The sequence below is a fragment of the Trachurus japonicus genome, chromosome 9 (assembly GCF_045865225.1).
Source record: "Trachurus japonicus isolate A0001 chromosome 9, Traja_1.0".
Classification (NCBI taxonomy): domain Eukaryota; kingdom Metazoa; phylum Chordata; class Actinopteri; order Carangiformes; family Carangidae; genus Trachurus; species Trachurus japonicus.
Window position 1 is genome coordinate 24,734,117 of NC_140915.1, and position 14,953 is coordinate 24,749,069.

General features: G+C 44.1%; 1 protein-coding gene across 4 annotated transcripts; it reads left to right on the plus strand.

Annotated features, from left to right (window-relative positions):
* The first annotated feature begins 148 nt into the window (after positions 1-148).
* On the plus strand, positions 149-13,886 carry LOC146981508 (tRNA (32-2'-O)-methyltransferase regulator THADA). Of its 4 annotated transcripts, none has more exons than XM_085786825.1 (31): positions 149-342; positions 448-628; positions 729-815; positions 903-930; positions 1,010-1,158; positions 1,253-1,375; positions 1,463-1,583; positions 1,766-1,911; positions 2,002-2,086; positions 2,158-2,294; positions 2,718-2,915; positions 3,012-3,732; positions 3,927-4,079; positions 4,177-4,286; positions 4,367-4,527; positions 4,621-4,790; positions 4,883-5,047; positions 5,152-5,300; positions 5,427-5,564; positions 5,640-5,744; positions 5,832-6,032; positions 6,121-6,271; positions 6,718-6,970; positions 7,205-7,441; positions 7,554-7,761; positions 8,463-8,651; positions 9,942-10,201; positions 10,292-10,465; positions 10,558-10,824; positions 11,510-11,712; positions 11,829-13,886. In XM_085786825.1, exons 1-31 carry the CDS (start codon positions 221-223, stop codon positions 12,074-12,076), a joined length of 5,640 nt encoding a protein of 1,879 aa, XP_085642951.1. In that variant the 5' UTR covers positions 149-220; the 3' UTR covers positions 12,077-13,886. The 4 variants fall into 4 exon arrangements, with proteins under 4 accessions (XP_085642951.1, XP_085642954.1, XP_085642952.1 ...); XM_085786828.1 differs by having other exon boundaries at positions 7,557-7,761; XM_085786826.1 differs by lacking the exon at positions 903-930 and having other exon boundaries at positions 729-843.
* Positions 13,887-14,953: the final 1,067 nt, after the last annotated feature.

Sequence of the window (14,953 nt, forward strand, 5' to 3'; positions counted from 1 at the left end):
AATTGTTACAAAAAACGTAGGCTATTTACTTTTCTTCAATGTATTAAGGACGCTCAAACTGTAGGCCACACTCCAGTCCAGTCGGTGGCAGTGATGCACCTGTAGTCTGGTTTGACGAACGCCAATAAACACCAACAAAGAGGAAGAGGACTAGCGTGCTGTCAATGCTGTCTGTGTCTGATCCATACCGTGCCAGCAGTGTCTAAAGTGTTATACTACGATGTTGTCGTTTGCAGATCTGGTGACAAGTCTGCGGGAATGTGTGATCACCGAGGACCAAGCACCTGAGGCCGTCAGCCGGACACTGAGGCTCTTCACGGACAAACTGTCTGAATCCTCCAGGTTGGTGCCAAACTTCAACACTGTTACACGTTTCAGAGCTCACTGAGTTTTTTTTTCTCCTGCTACGTAACAACCGATCGATTAATGGTACTTGAACCTGAACAGCACCAGTGTGAAGAGATGTAAGGAGCGCTGTCTGGAGGAGGCTGCCCAGCTGCTGAGGCAGGTTTCAGGGACACAGCTGGCTGGTCTGGACGCGGACTACCTCCTGCTCCTGGTCAAACTGCTCATCTCTCTGCAGCTGCAGATGGCCAACATCTCCACCGCCTGTCGTAAAGTGGACCAGGTTAGTCTGTACAGTGCGGTTTTGTTTGTTTGTTTTTTTTTACTATGCAACATGCATGACAAAATTCAGTGTCACTGAAACTTTATTATTGACTTTTCAGATGCTACAACATCTGGCAAAGGTGAACCACCAGTTGGTTTATAGAGAAATCCATCACTATTTGCAATCCATGGTACACACAGACCAGGTACTCTCACTTCACTTGTGTTTGCCAAGTCTTTATATTTAGAGAAAAGCACTGCGTATAACGTTTTTTTTGTTGTCTTTTCTTCAGATATTATCTTTCGAGGGTTTGCAGAGAGGTTGGTGCTGTCCAAATGTCATTACAATGTCATTACACTACATGTAAATAATATAACATCTACATTTCTTGTTTTTAAGCCTGTATGTTCCTGGAAGACAGCACTGTTGGTCGTGAGGTGTGGCGAGAGTCATACCTGTCCCTCCTGAATAAAGTGTCCGAGTTGTTCCCTGTTGTATTGCAACAGGAGTCCCTGAGAGACGGACCACTGTGTTACATCGCTGTCAAGGTACAGGGAGCACAGTGTCCCTTCATCCTTCAAATCTATCTCAGACTTTACTGTGTGATCTCTGTTACTGACCTGAGATCTGTCATCTCTGCAGGTGTGCTTGCAGACCTTTCAGCTGTTGTCCATTGAAGTGGCTCCTCATGTGTGGGACAAGGAGCCCAGGGGCCCAACAGTGCAGACGATCCTACAGGCTCTTATGGACATAATACTTGGACAGGTTTCTCATTAACCTACTAGTTTAGAGTTACTTGCTGTGCTGTTATTGTGTTTATTTCATCTCATCAGCCAGCGTTGTGTCTTGCAGTGCTGCAACAGGGACACTCGTCTTTTGGCCGGCACTGCTGTGGCCATGCTGATCAACACAGCACCAGACAGCAGAGCAGGAGGAGCTGCTGCCTGGAGTCTGCTGCAGGTCTCTGATTTAGGTAAGTAACCACTGACTGTGCAGGATAAACAGACTGAATATTACATTTTGAAGTAAAAATACAGTGTCCTCCTGTTTCTTTTTCTGATGTGTTATATCCTAAATACTACATACTTAACATATTCTGAGACAGTGAATGCTGAGTGTCCTGACAGAGTAGCTGTTACTCCTGTTGTTCCTCAGAGCCCTGGGTGCTGAGTGTCGGGGCTCTCCGGGTACAGTGCACCCCCACAGTGAAGGATGGAGTGGCGAGGCTGGCTGTGAGCAGGGGTCTCCTCACCTGCTGTCGACCTCACATCTTACTCAGTTCACACGTGGATGACGCAGAAGTAAATCTACTGAAAGCCCACATTTAAAAAATCTTTTACTTTGGTTCTGTTTGCTTTTAATCCCAAATCCATCTTTTTCCTTTTTTTCAGATGTGTTTGTTGCTAAAAGGGTTGTTTCCTCTGGTCTACACTTTGTGTGAGGAGAAGCTGGATTGTCACCACTTTGTATTTGAAGGTTAGTAACGTGCAGGTCAGACTTATTCATGTGTGCAAAATCATCTGTTTTAATATGACACGTTGTTGCAGTGTTAACATTATGGCTGAAGAAAGTTAAGGAATGTCTGCCTGACATCTGGAAGATGACAGGTGTCCGCCTTCTGCCTGACAACAGCAGCATGCAGCAACAGCTCATACACATTATCTGGACAAATGCAGAAAGCCCGGTAAGTCAATTTAATCGTTATAATATTATTGCAATTCAAAAAGCAGAACCGCATTTATTCTATTTTATGAGAATTATTCCATTTTGTAAACTCAATTGACCAAATAATGCAGGATATTGTACTCAGTGAGCTATGGAATTGAGAATTATGCTTGATATTGATTCTAATGTGACCACATACCATCACTAAATAATCACAATGCAAGTTTTGCTGAGGAAAACCACATTAAATGATTCAAATTCTCCCAAATTAAGTTGTGTGTAGTTTTATTCTTTCCTATTATGAAGAAATATATTGATTAATACAGTACCAGAGATACCACCAGAGACAAGTTATGTCACGTAGATGACCTCATATTAGCCCCGTAAAAAAATGTAAATACATGTTACTTCCACTAATATCTGTCTTAATGTGCATTGGCAGGTGGAGGGTGTGTCAGAATTTGTGCGCAGTGCCTTTTGTCTGCTGTTGGATATGTATGAGATGGACTGTGAGCACTTTGGTGAAACAAAGAAGAGTCTTTATTTCACTCTACTGGAGCGAATAATCAATCTACCTTGGGAAGCCAAAGCCAAATATCACCGTCTTTGTGCCCTGCTGCCCTATCTGGGCACTGACATGGTGAGGATTCAGGGTTATTACAAGGTTACTAATGTCATAATTAGTCACTCAGTGGTAGTCATGATGACTTGGATCTATGTTTCTCTGACCATTCAGGTGCTGGATCAATACGGTGAAATACCCACTCATCTCCTCAAGTGCTTGTCAACCAATCACCTGTCGCCTTGTGGGTCGGAGCTTTACAAGTGTCTGATCCAGCAGCAGAGGCGAGAGCTGCGCGACGGCTCGGATTCCAACTCTGAGCTGGACCTGGCCGGTCAGTGGGCGAGGCGCTGGCAGCCGGTCCTTCACAAGGCGCTGACGTCTGACGTGATGCTTCTGCAGAACAACAGCTCGACACACCTGCTGCCCTGCACCTTTCAGGTCTTCCCCTCCGCTTGGGATCACCTGCTGGCCTCTCTGGACCCGTTCACCCCCGGTCACCTCCACGCCTGGGCCTGCATCATGAGCTCCTATCGAGCCGTGACCGGAAATTCACCCTGGTCTCTGCAGGGCAGCTCGGCCCTCCAGACTCTGCAGCTAGCTCTAGGATCTGCCGACGACAAAGTCCGTCTCGCCGCTCTCAACCTCCTGTGCTGCAGCCCAAAGACCAAAGACACTCCAAGCACAGAGGAGATGGCAATAATGAGGACGTTTATTCCTCAGAATCTAAACTGCGAGTCCTCGCCCTTTCGCCAGCATTTGCAGGCTGGTGTGAAGCGGTTTCTGGTGCGTATCAGAGACGGCTGCATGGCACATGTCAGAGGACAGAAAGGGAAAAAGAAAGGAGATGCCACCAACTTAGAGAAGGCGCAGGATATACTGGAGCAGGGAATAGGTGAGATTTTATGTCCACATTGAAAGTCACAAGAAACTGTTCATGCTGAGTAAAAGAAAAATGATAATAATAAACAATAGAAACCTATAGGAAATACCCAACAATTGTTTGTAATTTGAAGTTTATAATTTACAGATCTTTCCATCCTTTTACCTAGTTCCTGTTCCTCAAAGCTGTTTTTCTCTATCATGTAGGGTTTGTGGAATGGCTTAGTCTACTTCCATACAGCTGTCTGGCACCAGGGCACAGTTACCAGAGGAAGAAGACGGCGTTGCTGTTGCTGTCTGCAGTTCTGGAGACCTGCACAGACACCTGGAGCCCAGACAGAAAGAAGGGACAACCCCCAGGTCAGTTTGAAAAACCGGCGGTTGCAAAAAAAAAAGTTTCATATTATTATTATTCTGGGTCGAAATTTTAATGATCTTCATGAAATCATCTTTGCAGCCAATATGGCGTCTCTTATTAACTGTGCCCGACAAAGAGGACAGTGGGATTTCTTCTGCAGGACAAAACAGCTGGTCCTCATCAGCTGTTTAGAAGATTCCACTAATGAGGTAGAGTTGCCTCACTTTTTGAAAATCACAGATTGAGGTTAAAGATAGAATATTTAAGTGAAATGTTTTTTTTTTTTCAGATCCGGGAACTCTCAGCTGGGTTATTATTGAGATTTTTCCCACCCAATTTTCCAGATGATATCTCTACAGTGCTGCTCAGACGAACCAAAGTGCTTCTTTGCAGTCCTCGGGTGCAGGAAGCTCAGATGGGAGCACTGATGTCAAAGATCCTCCTTCAGAAGTAAGCCGTGCCCTCTTACGTGCCCTCGTTCATCGTTATGCCTGCTTTAGATGTGACACATAGGCGGTTATTCCTTGTCCTATCGATCCGTAGATCACAAGACCAGCCTGGAGACAGCAGGCTGAACGGTGTCACGGATGTCGCCGGTGGAAGTAACACCACAGCCTCCTGCATGGTCAGATTCCTGGTGAAGGAGCTGGAGGAGCACTATCTGACCGCTAAAGCCGACATGATGCTTGCTGCCAAAACCAAGCCCATACATGGTGAGAGCTGAGATCTGTTACGCTGACATTCAGTTCAAAGTAATGTGGATCTCTAGAAAACATTGTTTATGTGCTGTAATGAATCATTCCAGGTGTTGTAAGTGCCCTCCAGAGGTGTTTGCTAGAGGCCTCTGCCAGTGTCTGTGACGTACTCGATGGCAGTCTGACCACTGAGGTGCTTGGCCTGCTGGAGAACATCTCTCTGCTGCTGCTTGGTGTTTTGTATGGAGACAGGGATGCTTGTGCCACTGAGAAAGGTAAGGTAATACATAATACAATATAATATTGATATAATAAATACTGACTTGAAGTGCACCACATTTCAGATTTTCACTCAGTAAATCGCACTCCTCTGTTTTAGACGCCCCCCCTTCTTTCTGTGATATGGGAAATGCCATCAGCTCCCTGATAGCTGAAACATCTGGAGGAAGCCAAGGTGATGGAGAGGAGTGTGTCCTGCTGTCTGAAGAGCACAGCCTGGTTCTCACCTGCTGCTGGGTCAGCCTCAAGGTAAAAACACGCCATGCGCCATTTAACATGCATGATCAGACAATCACAACATTCAGGAAGACAGCAACAAACTGAGAGTGTATTTCCTGCTTGTACCTTTTGTCACAACATTATTTGCTTTTTTAGGAAATAGGAATCTTTTTAGGGTCCCTGGTGGAGAAACTTCTCACAGATTTAAAACCTGGCAAGCACATTCTTGAGAAAGAGGATCTAATGAGAGCATCAAAAGTGTTCAAGAATATTCTTCTCAGATGCCGCCACTGGGTACGTTTTGATAAATCCATGTAGTGAGAACCTCCTTAATTATCATATTCTGAAAATCATATTTCTGTTCACCAGGGGGCAGTAGAGGGATGCTGTATAGGCTTCACCAAGTTCTGTGCCTCCCTGTTGAGCAGCAATGATCCAGAGTTAAGGGATATTCCAGCTCATATGCTCAAAGAAGTGAGTAGAGATACATGTTAATATGCATTTTCCATCAATAAATGGAGATGCTGGACTACTTAGCTTTTCTCTCCTTCCATTTTATAGGGATTGAAGGTTGTGCAGTCCCCGCGCTCTACATCTGTGACCCGGCGGGCTGCAGGGTTACCTATGCTCATCCTGTGTGTGGTGTCAGCAGAGGAGGCCAGCAAAGCAAGACCACTGTTAGCCCACAGTATGCAAACCTTGTTGGAGACGGCCAGGACGCCCCTGCCTGAGGACTGGGACCAAACGTTGGACCTGCCACAGGTTTTACGGCAACTAAATTCAAGATATTTGTCTTCATAAGTAGACGACGTCATTAACCTTATACATCATCGTCCTCTCTCCTCTCCAGGTGTGTGCGGTTCACACTCTGCAGGCTCTGGTGCGTGGCTCGGGTCTGGGAGTAGCTGTCCTTCAGTTTGCTCCCGCTGTTGCCATCTTGTCACTCACCCTGCTCAGCTCTCCCTGCTGGGCCATGAGGAATGCTGCATTGCAACTTTACAGTAAGACACAGGGACATTACGAGCTTTACATGGAGCCTGTATTTGAAGTGTAAATGGTTGCACTAGGACTAGAGGACTTATTGGTCAATTTGATCATTCATTCTTGACCATTTAATCAATTGTTTAATATTTAAAATGTTATAAAAACTCTGTTTCTCAAAGCCAAATTAACCTCTTTAAATGCTGCTTTGTGTCTGACATACCTCAATACAAATATTCTGTCAATATTCTTTCATTCTATGGTCAAAGAAGACAAATTCTCAATTTAGAACATTTTTGCTCACATTTGAATGATTAGAATTATTCATGTTTATCAAAACAGTTGCTGAAAATAATGACTTTCCATCATTTGATTAATTGATAAATGGATTTTATTATTAAATCTTACTTACTTATTACTTATTCATACTCCTGATTTGTACAGTCAATTAAAATCCTGTTTCCAGGTTCTCTGTGTTCGCGAATGCTCGGCCAGCGGCCCAACAGTGAAGACAGTGGTCCGACCCAGCATGGCATGTCCCCGGCTGCCTTCTTCTTCCACTACCCCGCGCTCCAGTCCTTCCTCCTCTGCGAGCTGAGAGAGGCCGCACAAGACCTCCAAGGTCGACCCGATGAAGCCAAGCTACACCTCCAACCATCACTCTACCCTGTCCTCACTCTGTTAGCCCAACTCCAGCCTGGTGTCCAAGACTCAGCAGAGTGATTACTGTTTACTTATCATTGCACCGTTTGCTCAGGTTAACTACGGTACTATAGTTTTTATTTATAGTAGCTATTTCCTTCCAGGCCACACGGATGAAAGGTTTTATCCCAATCAACTGTCGGACCTGTATACACAGTAATTAGGAAAAACAGCTTTAAAGGTTGTGTTTAATTCAAGTTGACATGACTTTTGCCTTAATGCCATTGAGGACCTCTGGTCTTTCTTTTCAGGACTTTGTCAGACTTCCTGCCTCCTTTACTCCAGCTGTCTGCCAGTCCCATTTACAGTGTGAGAGTGATGGCCTCGAAGGCTCTGGTTGCCATGGCTCCCCCCTCCGAGTACATGAACATCCTCCTCACACTGACAGCTCAACTGCCGAGTCCACAGGAGCGCTGCTGTCACAACCGGCTCCACGGACAGCTGCTGCAGATCAAAGCTATTCTCAAGAGAGCTCTCAGCGCAGACAGGTGAGACTTCAAAGAGCTGTGTGTTTACTGCATCACACACTTTTAAAGTGCTTGTTTATTTCATTTATCAGACACTGTCAGGCTTTTAAATCCTGCTGCGTCTCTGTTTTAGCAGTGACCCCTCAGCTGCACTGTCTGTGGTGCTGAGCAGGGTGGACGCCTCCCTGTGGCTGGTGACTGAACATCAACGCTGCCCTCTAGTGAGAGTGGTCTACCTTGGAGTGGCAGAGTCGCTAAGAAAATTCTGCTGTGACATTTACCTATCAAAGCTCAATGACACACTCATGCTTGACCTCCAGTCACCCCGCACAGGGCTTCAGGTGTGTATGATGCATGATGACCCACTGATGGCACATTCGGTATGTCTCAATGAGCACAACATTTTGAGTTTGAGTTCAGGTTGTTTCATGAAATATTTCTGCCTGTGCTGTTTTGTCTGGACTCTTCCCTGGTTTCAAGGGAATCAGACTTTATGAGCACCTGTCAAGATTTGGGCAAGAAGCACAAACTTGATGAGGCAGAGGAGCTGTTTTTGACAACACTTATCTCGTAATATATGAAACGCAAATCCTTTGAACATGAATTGTTGTTTATTGAGTTGAGAATATTTTCTGTTATACAAACTCAGGATCCTAAAACCTTAAGACTTAAAATAAGTCAAATATTACCAGATTGGACTTTGCAATAAATTTTGCATTTCCTCGTAATGTCTCTACTCCCCCGATCCATGGGGACAGTTAATGTTTTGCTCTAGTCTAATTATAAAACACTGACAGCTTAGAGCAGGAGGTTTATTTATTTGTGCATCTGGTTGTGAGCATTTGAGTTCACAACCAGCAGTTGTGCGATGGACATGGCCATTGTGTTTCTGTCTTGTATAAGTGTTACACCACAGGGATTCAGGAAAACAGCAGCTTCAACACTCAGTCGGCACAACCTTGTCAATTCACTGCACACACACACACTCACACATTGCCCCAAAGATACTCTTTCTAATGCTTTATTTTTGTCATCCCTCCAGGTTGGTTTATCATCTTTTTATCAACGAGCCATCAACTTTCTATGCGCAGATCTAAAGTGGGCCTTCCAAATCTGGAACAGCTTCTCTGCAGCGAGCCCTGACCTGAAGCTCTCACTGGTTATGTGGGTGGTGGATGGGTGGGGTTTGCAGCAGACCAGTCTGAAGGAGGTGATTCAAAGAGTGTTGAAGGTGAGGCACGATATGTTCCCCAGACTTAAGCGTGAGGAAAACAAACGTTCCAAAAACCCGTTTTGCAGCTCTCAGCGTAACGAACTTCTTAGAGCACAATGTGAGGAAATCGAGGAAGCAAAGATAGGCTTGAATATAATGCAATCGGAAAGCTGATATCTGGCTGGAGATCTCTTTCCCTCTTACATTAAAAAGGGCATGACTCCCTCTGCACAGTCGAGCTGAGGATGTCTGTCCTTTTATTAATTGCTGCATTAAAGTTCATATAAATGTCTTAGATAAACAGCATGTTACATTATCTAGACCACACAGTTGTGCCTTCCTAAGTATATCCGGTGTAGTGTTTTAACTGACCCTTTAAAATTAGCTTGATAAGATGTGATACTGCACATTTACAGAATAGGGGACTAGGATTAAGGTCACTTATTTACCCTTACTGTTTTCATGTATCTCATTTAGTTAGAATAAAAAACAGGTAAATATGAGGCTGTTTTATTTTAATATTTTTGGGGCTTTTTGGCCTTAAATGGACGATACAGTTGAGAGAGAGACAGGAAATGGGAGGCAGAGAGGGGGGGGGTGACACGCAGGATAGGGCCAGGGCCGCCTGCAGTGAGGACTATAGCCTCAACACATGGGGTGGGTGCTCTACCAACTAAGAAACCAATAGAAATAATTCACCTGCACTGCACACCGTAACTATAAGGATATTTATTATATTAATAAATCTAATTATGTATTATTTTATTTTCACTTACTTTTGTGATTTCATTTAACATCATGCCCTAGTGTTTATAAGAACATTTTCTATCAACTTTCTATAATGAGGCCCTTGACGCCCCTGACTTGAGAAGACTGTTTTGCCCAAATTCAGAAAAACTGAAACTTGGTTTTTGAGATCATCCAAATATCAACATATGAGTGAAATATTAGATAAATCAATAATAAATGCCTAAAATTAGGCTCTGTAATGTCATTGAGGTGAAGCGTTGTCTGTCACTCTGTTTTAACCAAATTTTGGAGGCCTGCCTCAAGGCCTTCAAGCTCTGGCTTTGTCATATACAATCTTGCAAAAACATGAAATGCAAAGTGGAGAGTGAGAAGATTTTAATATATTTGAAGGGTGTATTATTGCAAAGATATTAGTAGAATAATTGACCTCAGAGATTATATCATGCATGCAAGTCTTCAAAAGATCAGTTTTTACATGAGTGTGTGATAAAAGCAAACTCAAAAGTAAAGGTAGGTGACAGTGCATTAATGGAATATTCCAACGCTCTGTATTTTCAGTCAAACCTGAGGGAGGCGTTGTTGAGTCACAATGTGGAGTACCGCAGGACTTACCTCACAGCTCTGGGAGCAGTGATGGCCGGAGGTGATTCTACTTCACCCCAGCCTCCTCCTCAGTTGGCCCCACTGGAGGAGCCGGTTCTGCCTGAGTGTCTGGAGTTGTTGCTTAGGGACCTGGAGGAGCAGCGTGGGGGCCCAGAGTCTCTGTCCCAGATTCTGCATGCTGCCAGTCTGCTGCTCTCCCAGTGGTCTGACTGCAGGTTTTTACATGTTTTGTCTTTTTTTTCCTTTCATCCTTTCATTTCCTCTACCTGTAGCTCTGACTTGCTTCCCTTTTCTGTGCAATTTAGTCTCCAGATATGTGTGCTGCTGCGGTGGTGTAGTATTTTGGAACGCCACCGGTGCCCTGATGCCCCTGAAGTGCTCCGGATGGCGACTGCTGAAGCTCTGTGTGCGGCTGCCGTTCCGCTCGTGAGCTCTCGCGGCCTGAGGAAACACAGCGCTCTGCCTGCCATCATGACCAGGTGTGATGAAAGCCAAATAGTCATTGTCAATCATGTGATACACTCTCATGAACATGAAATTCAATAAAAAATGTGGAATCTCCCTGATTTAGGTTGATCAACACAGGGCTTTACTTGCTGCAGGACCAAAGTCAGCAGGTCAGGATGAAAGCAGCTTGTTTTGCCTCCATGTTGCAGCACACAAAGAGAGGGGAAAGCCAGAGGACTGTCTACATCATGCAGGTCAACCAGGCTCTGCCGCTGCTCCTGGATCTGCTGTTGGATGAATGCTTCGATGCCCCCGGCACATTGGAGGTGCTGCTGTGTCACCTGCCTCAGTCTGACCTCAGATGCATGCTGAGAGAGGCCTCGGAGATGGGGTATGTCAGCTCACTACGTCAACACACTTAAAAGGGGAACTATTTTTACCTTAAGTGTAAATCATTGATTTATGATTCAAGATTCTTTATTTGTCACATGCATAGTTATAGTATACACTTACAACAAGCAGTGAAATGAAATCCTGACTACACCCCCCAGACTGTGCTGTCCCTCGAGTAAAAAGCTATGTTCAAAAAAAGAGTGAGTAAATATAAATAACAAATTTTAAATATAGAATATATATATAATATAGACAAAGAAAAGTTAGAAAATAAAATGAAACTGCTTTGGAGTGATTGTATTAGTAATGAGTAATTAAATGACTTGTTCTGGGGAGAATAAAGGCTCTCTGCGTTCCACGTAGCATCTCTTGACCAAAAACTAACCTCGCAAGATCAGAGCCTCCGACCCGGTGTCCCAGCTCACGTCTTGGCGGCCCCACGACATGTAACCTGTAATCTCTTGTTTATGGCAGATAAGACTATACGGATATACACAAATATACGGATACGGATATACACTTTGTAATATGTATATGATATATAATTAACCCACCACTCTACGGATTGCCTTCTCGTCGGCTTCGTTGAGGGGGGGGGGCAAAATAACAAACCAGACTTGCATATTTCCCTAAACAGAAGCCTTGATGGGGTGTTGCTCAACTGTCATGCCTCTGTGTTTCAGGTGCTCCAGTCTGTATGAGCAGGACGAGGCCAACGTGTTTGCAGAGCCCTGTGTGATGTCGGCACATGTTTTGCCTTACCTGCTGCAGGTGGCTGAAAAATACTCTGAATCGTCTCCTTTGGCTCAGAGCCTGAGACTGTGGGCAGAGCAGAGTGTCGCACAGGTGCTAGACGGCCTTGCAGTGTGCAAAGAGCTCCTGCCAGGTACCACATTAGCAGCACATCAGTCAGTCTGAGTGTCATCTGTACATCTGTATATTTTAATTGAAACATGTAGAATTTCATGTTTTACAATGCGATTACTTATTCTTTCTCTTAAGCAGAGACATTGACCCCCGCCTGGCTGGCTCTCCTCGTGGACCCTCGTTTCCACAGCACACTGTGCGGCCTGTTCACCAGAGCTGCCTTCCTCCTCAACCTGGTGGCAACTGCTGATACTGTACGACACCTTTGTGATCCTTCATCGCTGCACAAGAGTTTGCTGGACGTTTGTAGTCTGCTCAGTGAGAACGGTGTCCACTTTCCTTCTGCTGTAACAGCTGCTGTAGCTGGAAAGCTGCCACTGTGACAGAGTCGAGGACTGTTACTCATGCACTCAGCGAGCGCAGCTTTTCAGTCGGGATAAAATTTCCTCATGACTATCTATATGTGCATGTCTTGAATGAGTATTGCAACTGCTGATGCTGCAGTACACTTGTACTTAGCAGCCTGACTGGGTTATGTAAGCGCTCAGCGGCTGAGGCCACTTGTAGCCATCATCATATTACGTACACAGAGAAGAGGCCCACTGGGCATTGTGTGCCATGTGCACATGAGGGGAGGTGTAGAGTAACAAAGCAGTTTTCCATTATGACCTCTGGAGGCTTGTTTTTATACAATGAATGCTCATAGAGCCAATAAAGTTGCATTTTATCAAGAATTACTCATATTTTAATAAACTGCTTTTTTTAGGCAGAGTCACTGCCACTATAAATACCCACAGGGCTGTCCTTATGATCACCATCACCCCAAGCAATGTGCTCATTTGTACTACCAGAGCGGTGCTTCTATTCTCTGTTGTTGTTGAGTTGTTTGCTATACAAGCAGTACAAGCAGAGTGCAGACTGATGCAGTGATGTAATGCAATAGCATCTGGAGAAATTGGCTGCTTGGTGGGCAGCAGGGGAATATAGTGTAGAGTTTAATGCTCCATTAGAGGCCTTCTGCCTGGATAAGTGTCCATTTTCCAACCGCATAGGGGCTTGAAGATCATTGACTGGATCTGATAGAGGGCTGGCGGTTGCCCCACAACGGACCACACACTAGAGCAGTCTTACATCACCAGATAGCGCATTGCCTCTGTTTGTGATGAGCGACTCTTGGTGTTAGACAAACAATGATATGAAAGAGACTGCACATGCTATAATTGTCCATATTAGACAACCCTAACCCTAACCCTTATTGTATTGTTGTTTTATTTCCTTCGGTGATGGTCATATCAGAGTTGAAGTCATGTAGGCCTACCTCTATATGGACCTTTAGGTTTCTATTGTGCATATATAGAGGATTGTGCTTGTGAACACCTACAGTATATTATGCAATACTGTAGCTATGACATCAAGCCTATTAATAATTCATTCATAAAGCTTCGGTAATGCATTTCCCAACAACCCACGCCAGTATTAAGACCTGTTGATTAGAGCTCTATCAGATTAATGTGTGCCTCATAGGCAGCTACAGGTTGTTCTTGTTGAGAACATGATCTAGAAAAACAAGGTGATAATAGGATGTTGACATGCGTCAAAGTTTTCCTTTGGGTTAACTTTATTAAGAACTCTCTCGATATTTGAGTTACGCCTCACTGGATCACAACCACAGAGAGCATTCATGAAAAATGTCCGTTGTTGACTCGAAGCTACATTCATAACACAGACTGTGCAAAATACAAATGGGGGTGTGAACTTTGGTCTACTTCAAGACAAAGGCAAAAACAACATGTGGTTTGGGCACTCAACGTGTTTTGATTTGTTTGTACTCTTTATTTATCTGTCAGACTCTACTTGAAGAATTACAGTAATGTAATATTTTGTCTTCTGCCTCAACCTTGAAAACAGAGCTGTGAAAGGCAGTCTAAGGTGAACAGGGCTGGAAATTTCCTGAAGGTAGATTGAGTCTTGAAACTGTAAAATGACCATCTGGCTTAGTGAAAGCCTTTGGCGTTGTTGCTGACAGTGCTGAGTGCCTGGACCTCAGTAATTTCATGATTAACTATGGCAACAGGGAACAAGGCCATGTAGGTGCAACCACTTGGTGTGTGTATGTGTGTGCATTTAGAGCATGAGAGAGTGTTTTTCCACTGCTGGATCCTGACTCTTAAGGTTAAACAAATGGTGGCATTCAACTGTTTCTTATTTTTTATAAATGGAATAACTGTTCATCAAATTGATCAATTTCAAAAGGATTTTGTCTATTTAACTGTTTTTTTTTAAAATATATAATAAAATGATCTATTGAAGTTGTGCAAAATGTTTTGTTTTTTATATGATCAGCACTGTTTTCTGTGTATTTATTTTCCAATGAGTTTGCAAAGCTTGAAATTTCCAGTAAACTGTGTAAACAAAGGCTACTGTACCACTGTGCAAACATTACCCACATGAAGTACAAATAAACTGTTTTATACAGTGTAATGCCTGTAACGACTTGAAGTTTAGTTTACTGTCTTATATTTCAGTTTTCTCACAAGAATTTCCGTATTTTTGAAAATCTTTGGGGAGATCCATTTCTAAGCTAAAGTCTCAAATCAAATTGTTTCCGACTTCAGAGAATCAGTTCACTCAGGGTGAGGTTAGGGAGATACAGAAGTCTATTTCAAAAAAGTTTGTCAAGACAAAGATAACAATGTCCACAGGATCTAAAAATGATGTGACAAAAAGTCACAGTCATGCAGCTTCAATGAATCACTCAGGTTCAGCTGAGGTTAGATGAGCACACATGGGAAATTATTTGCAATGGAGAGATGGTGTGTGTGTGTGTGTGTGTGTGTGTGTGTGTGTGTGTGTGTGTGTGTGTGTGTGTGTGTGTGTGTGTGTGTGTGTGTGTGTGTGTGTGTGTGTGTGTGTGTGTGTGTGTGTGTGTGTGTGTGTGCGTGTGTGTGCTCTCAAAGGTATTAGTTGGATCAGTCCCACATTCCAACTTGGATCATTTCACCCAGTGCATGCTGGGAGAGTTTCCTGCCCCCCTGTAAACCCAAAATGAGCAGAGTATGTGATGGAGGGTGCCAGACAGATGCTGTGTGTTTGCTCTAGTAATTGCCTGAAAAACTGGGTAAGCATCTCTTTGAAAAGTGGCTCAGTGAACATTGAGTGAGTCACGCGCTGGCTGCCCTCTTTACCCATCAGCCAACAATGGCAGCGGGCCTCTCTGCTCTGCTCTCAGTGCACATCTCCCCTGTGCGCAGCCAGATTGA

Bases quoted from the DNA above. Each gene is read 5' to 3' on its own strand.
- LOC146981508 (XM_085786826.1), top strand. From the start codon at position 221: ATGTTGTCGTTTGCAGATCTGGTGACAAGTCTGCGGGAATGTGTGATC. The intron at 2,916-3,011 runs GTGAGGATTCAG...CTGACCATTCAG, and splicing joins CCTATCTGGGCACTGACATG to GTGCTGGATCAATACGGTGA. The intron at 6,033-6,120 runs GTTTTACGGCAA...TCTCCTCTCCAG, and splicing joins AAACGTTGGACCTGCCACAG to GTGTGTGCGGTTCACACTCT.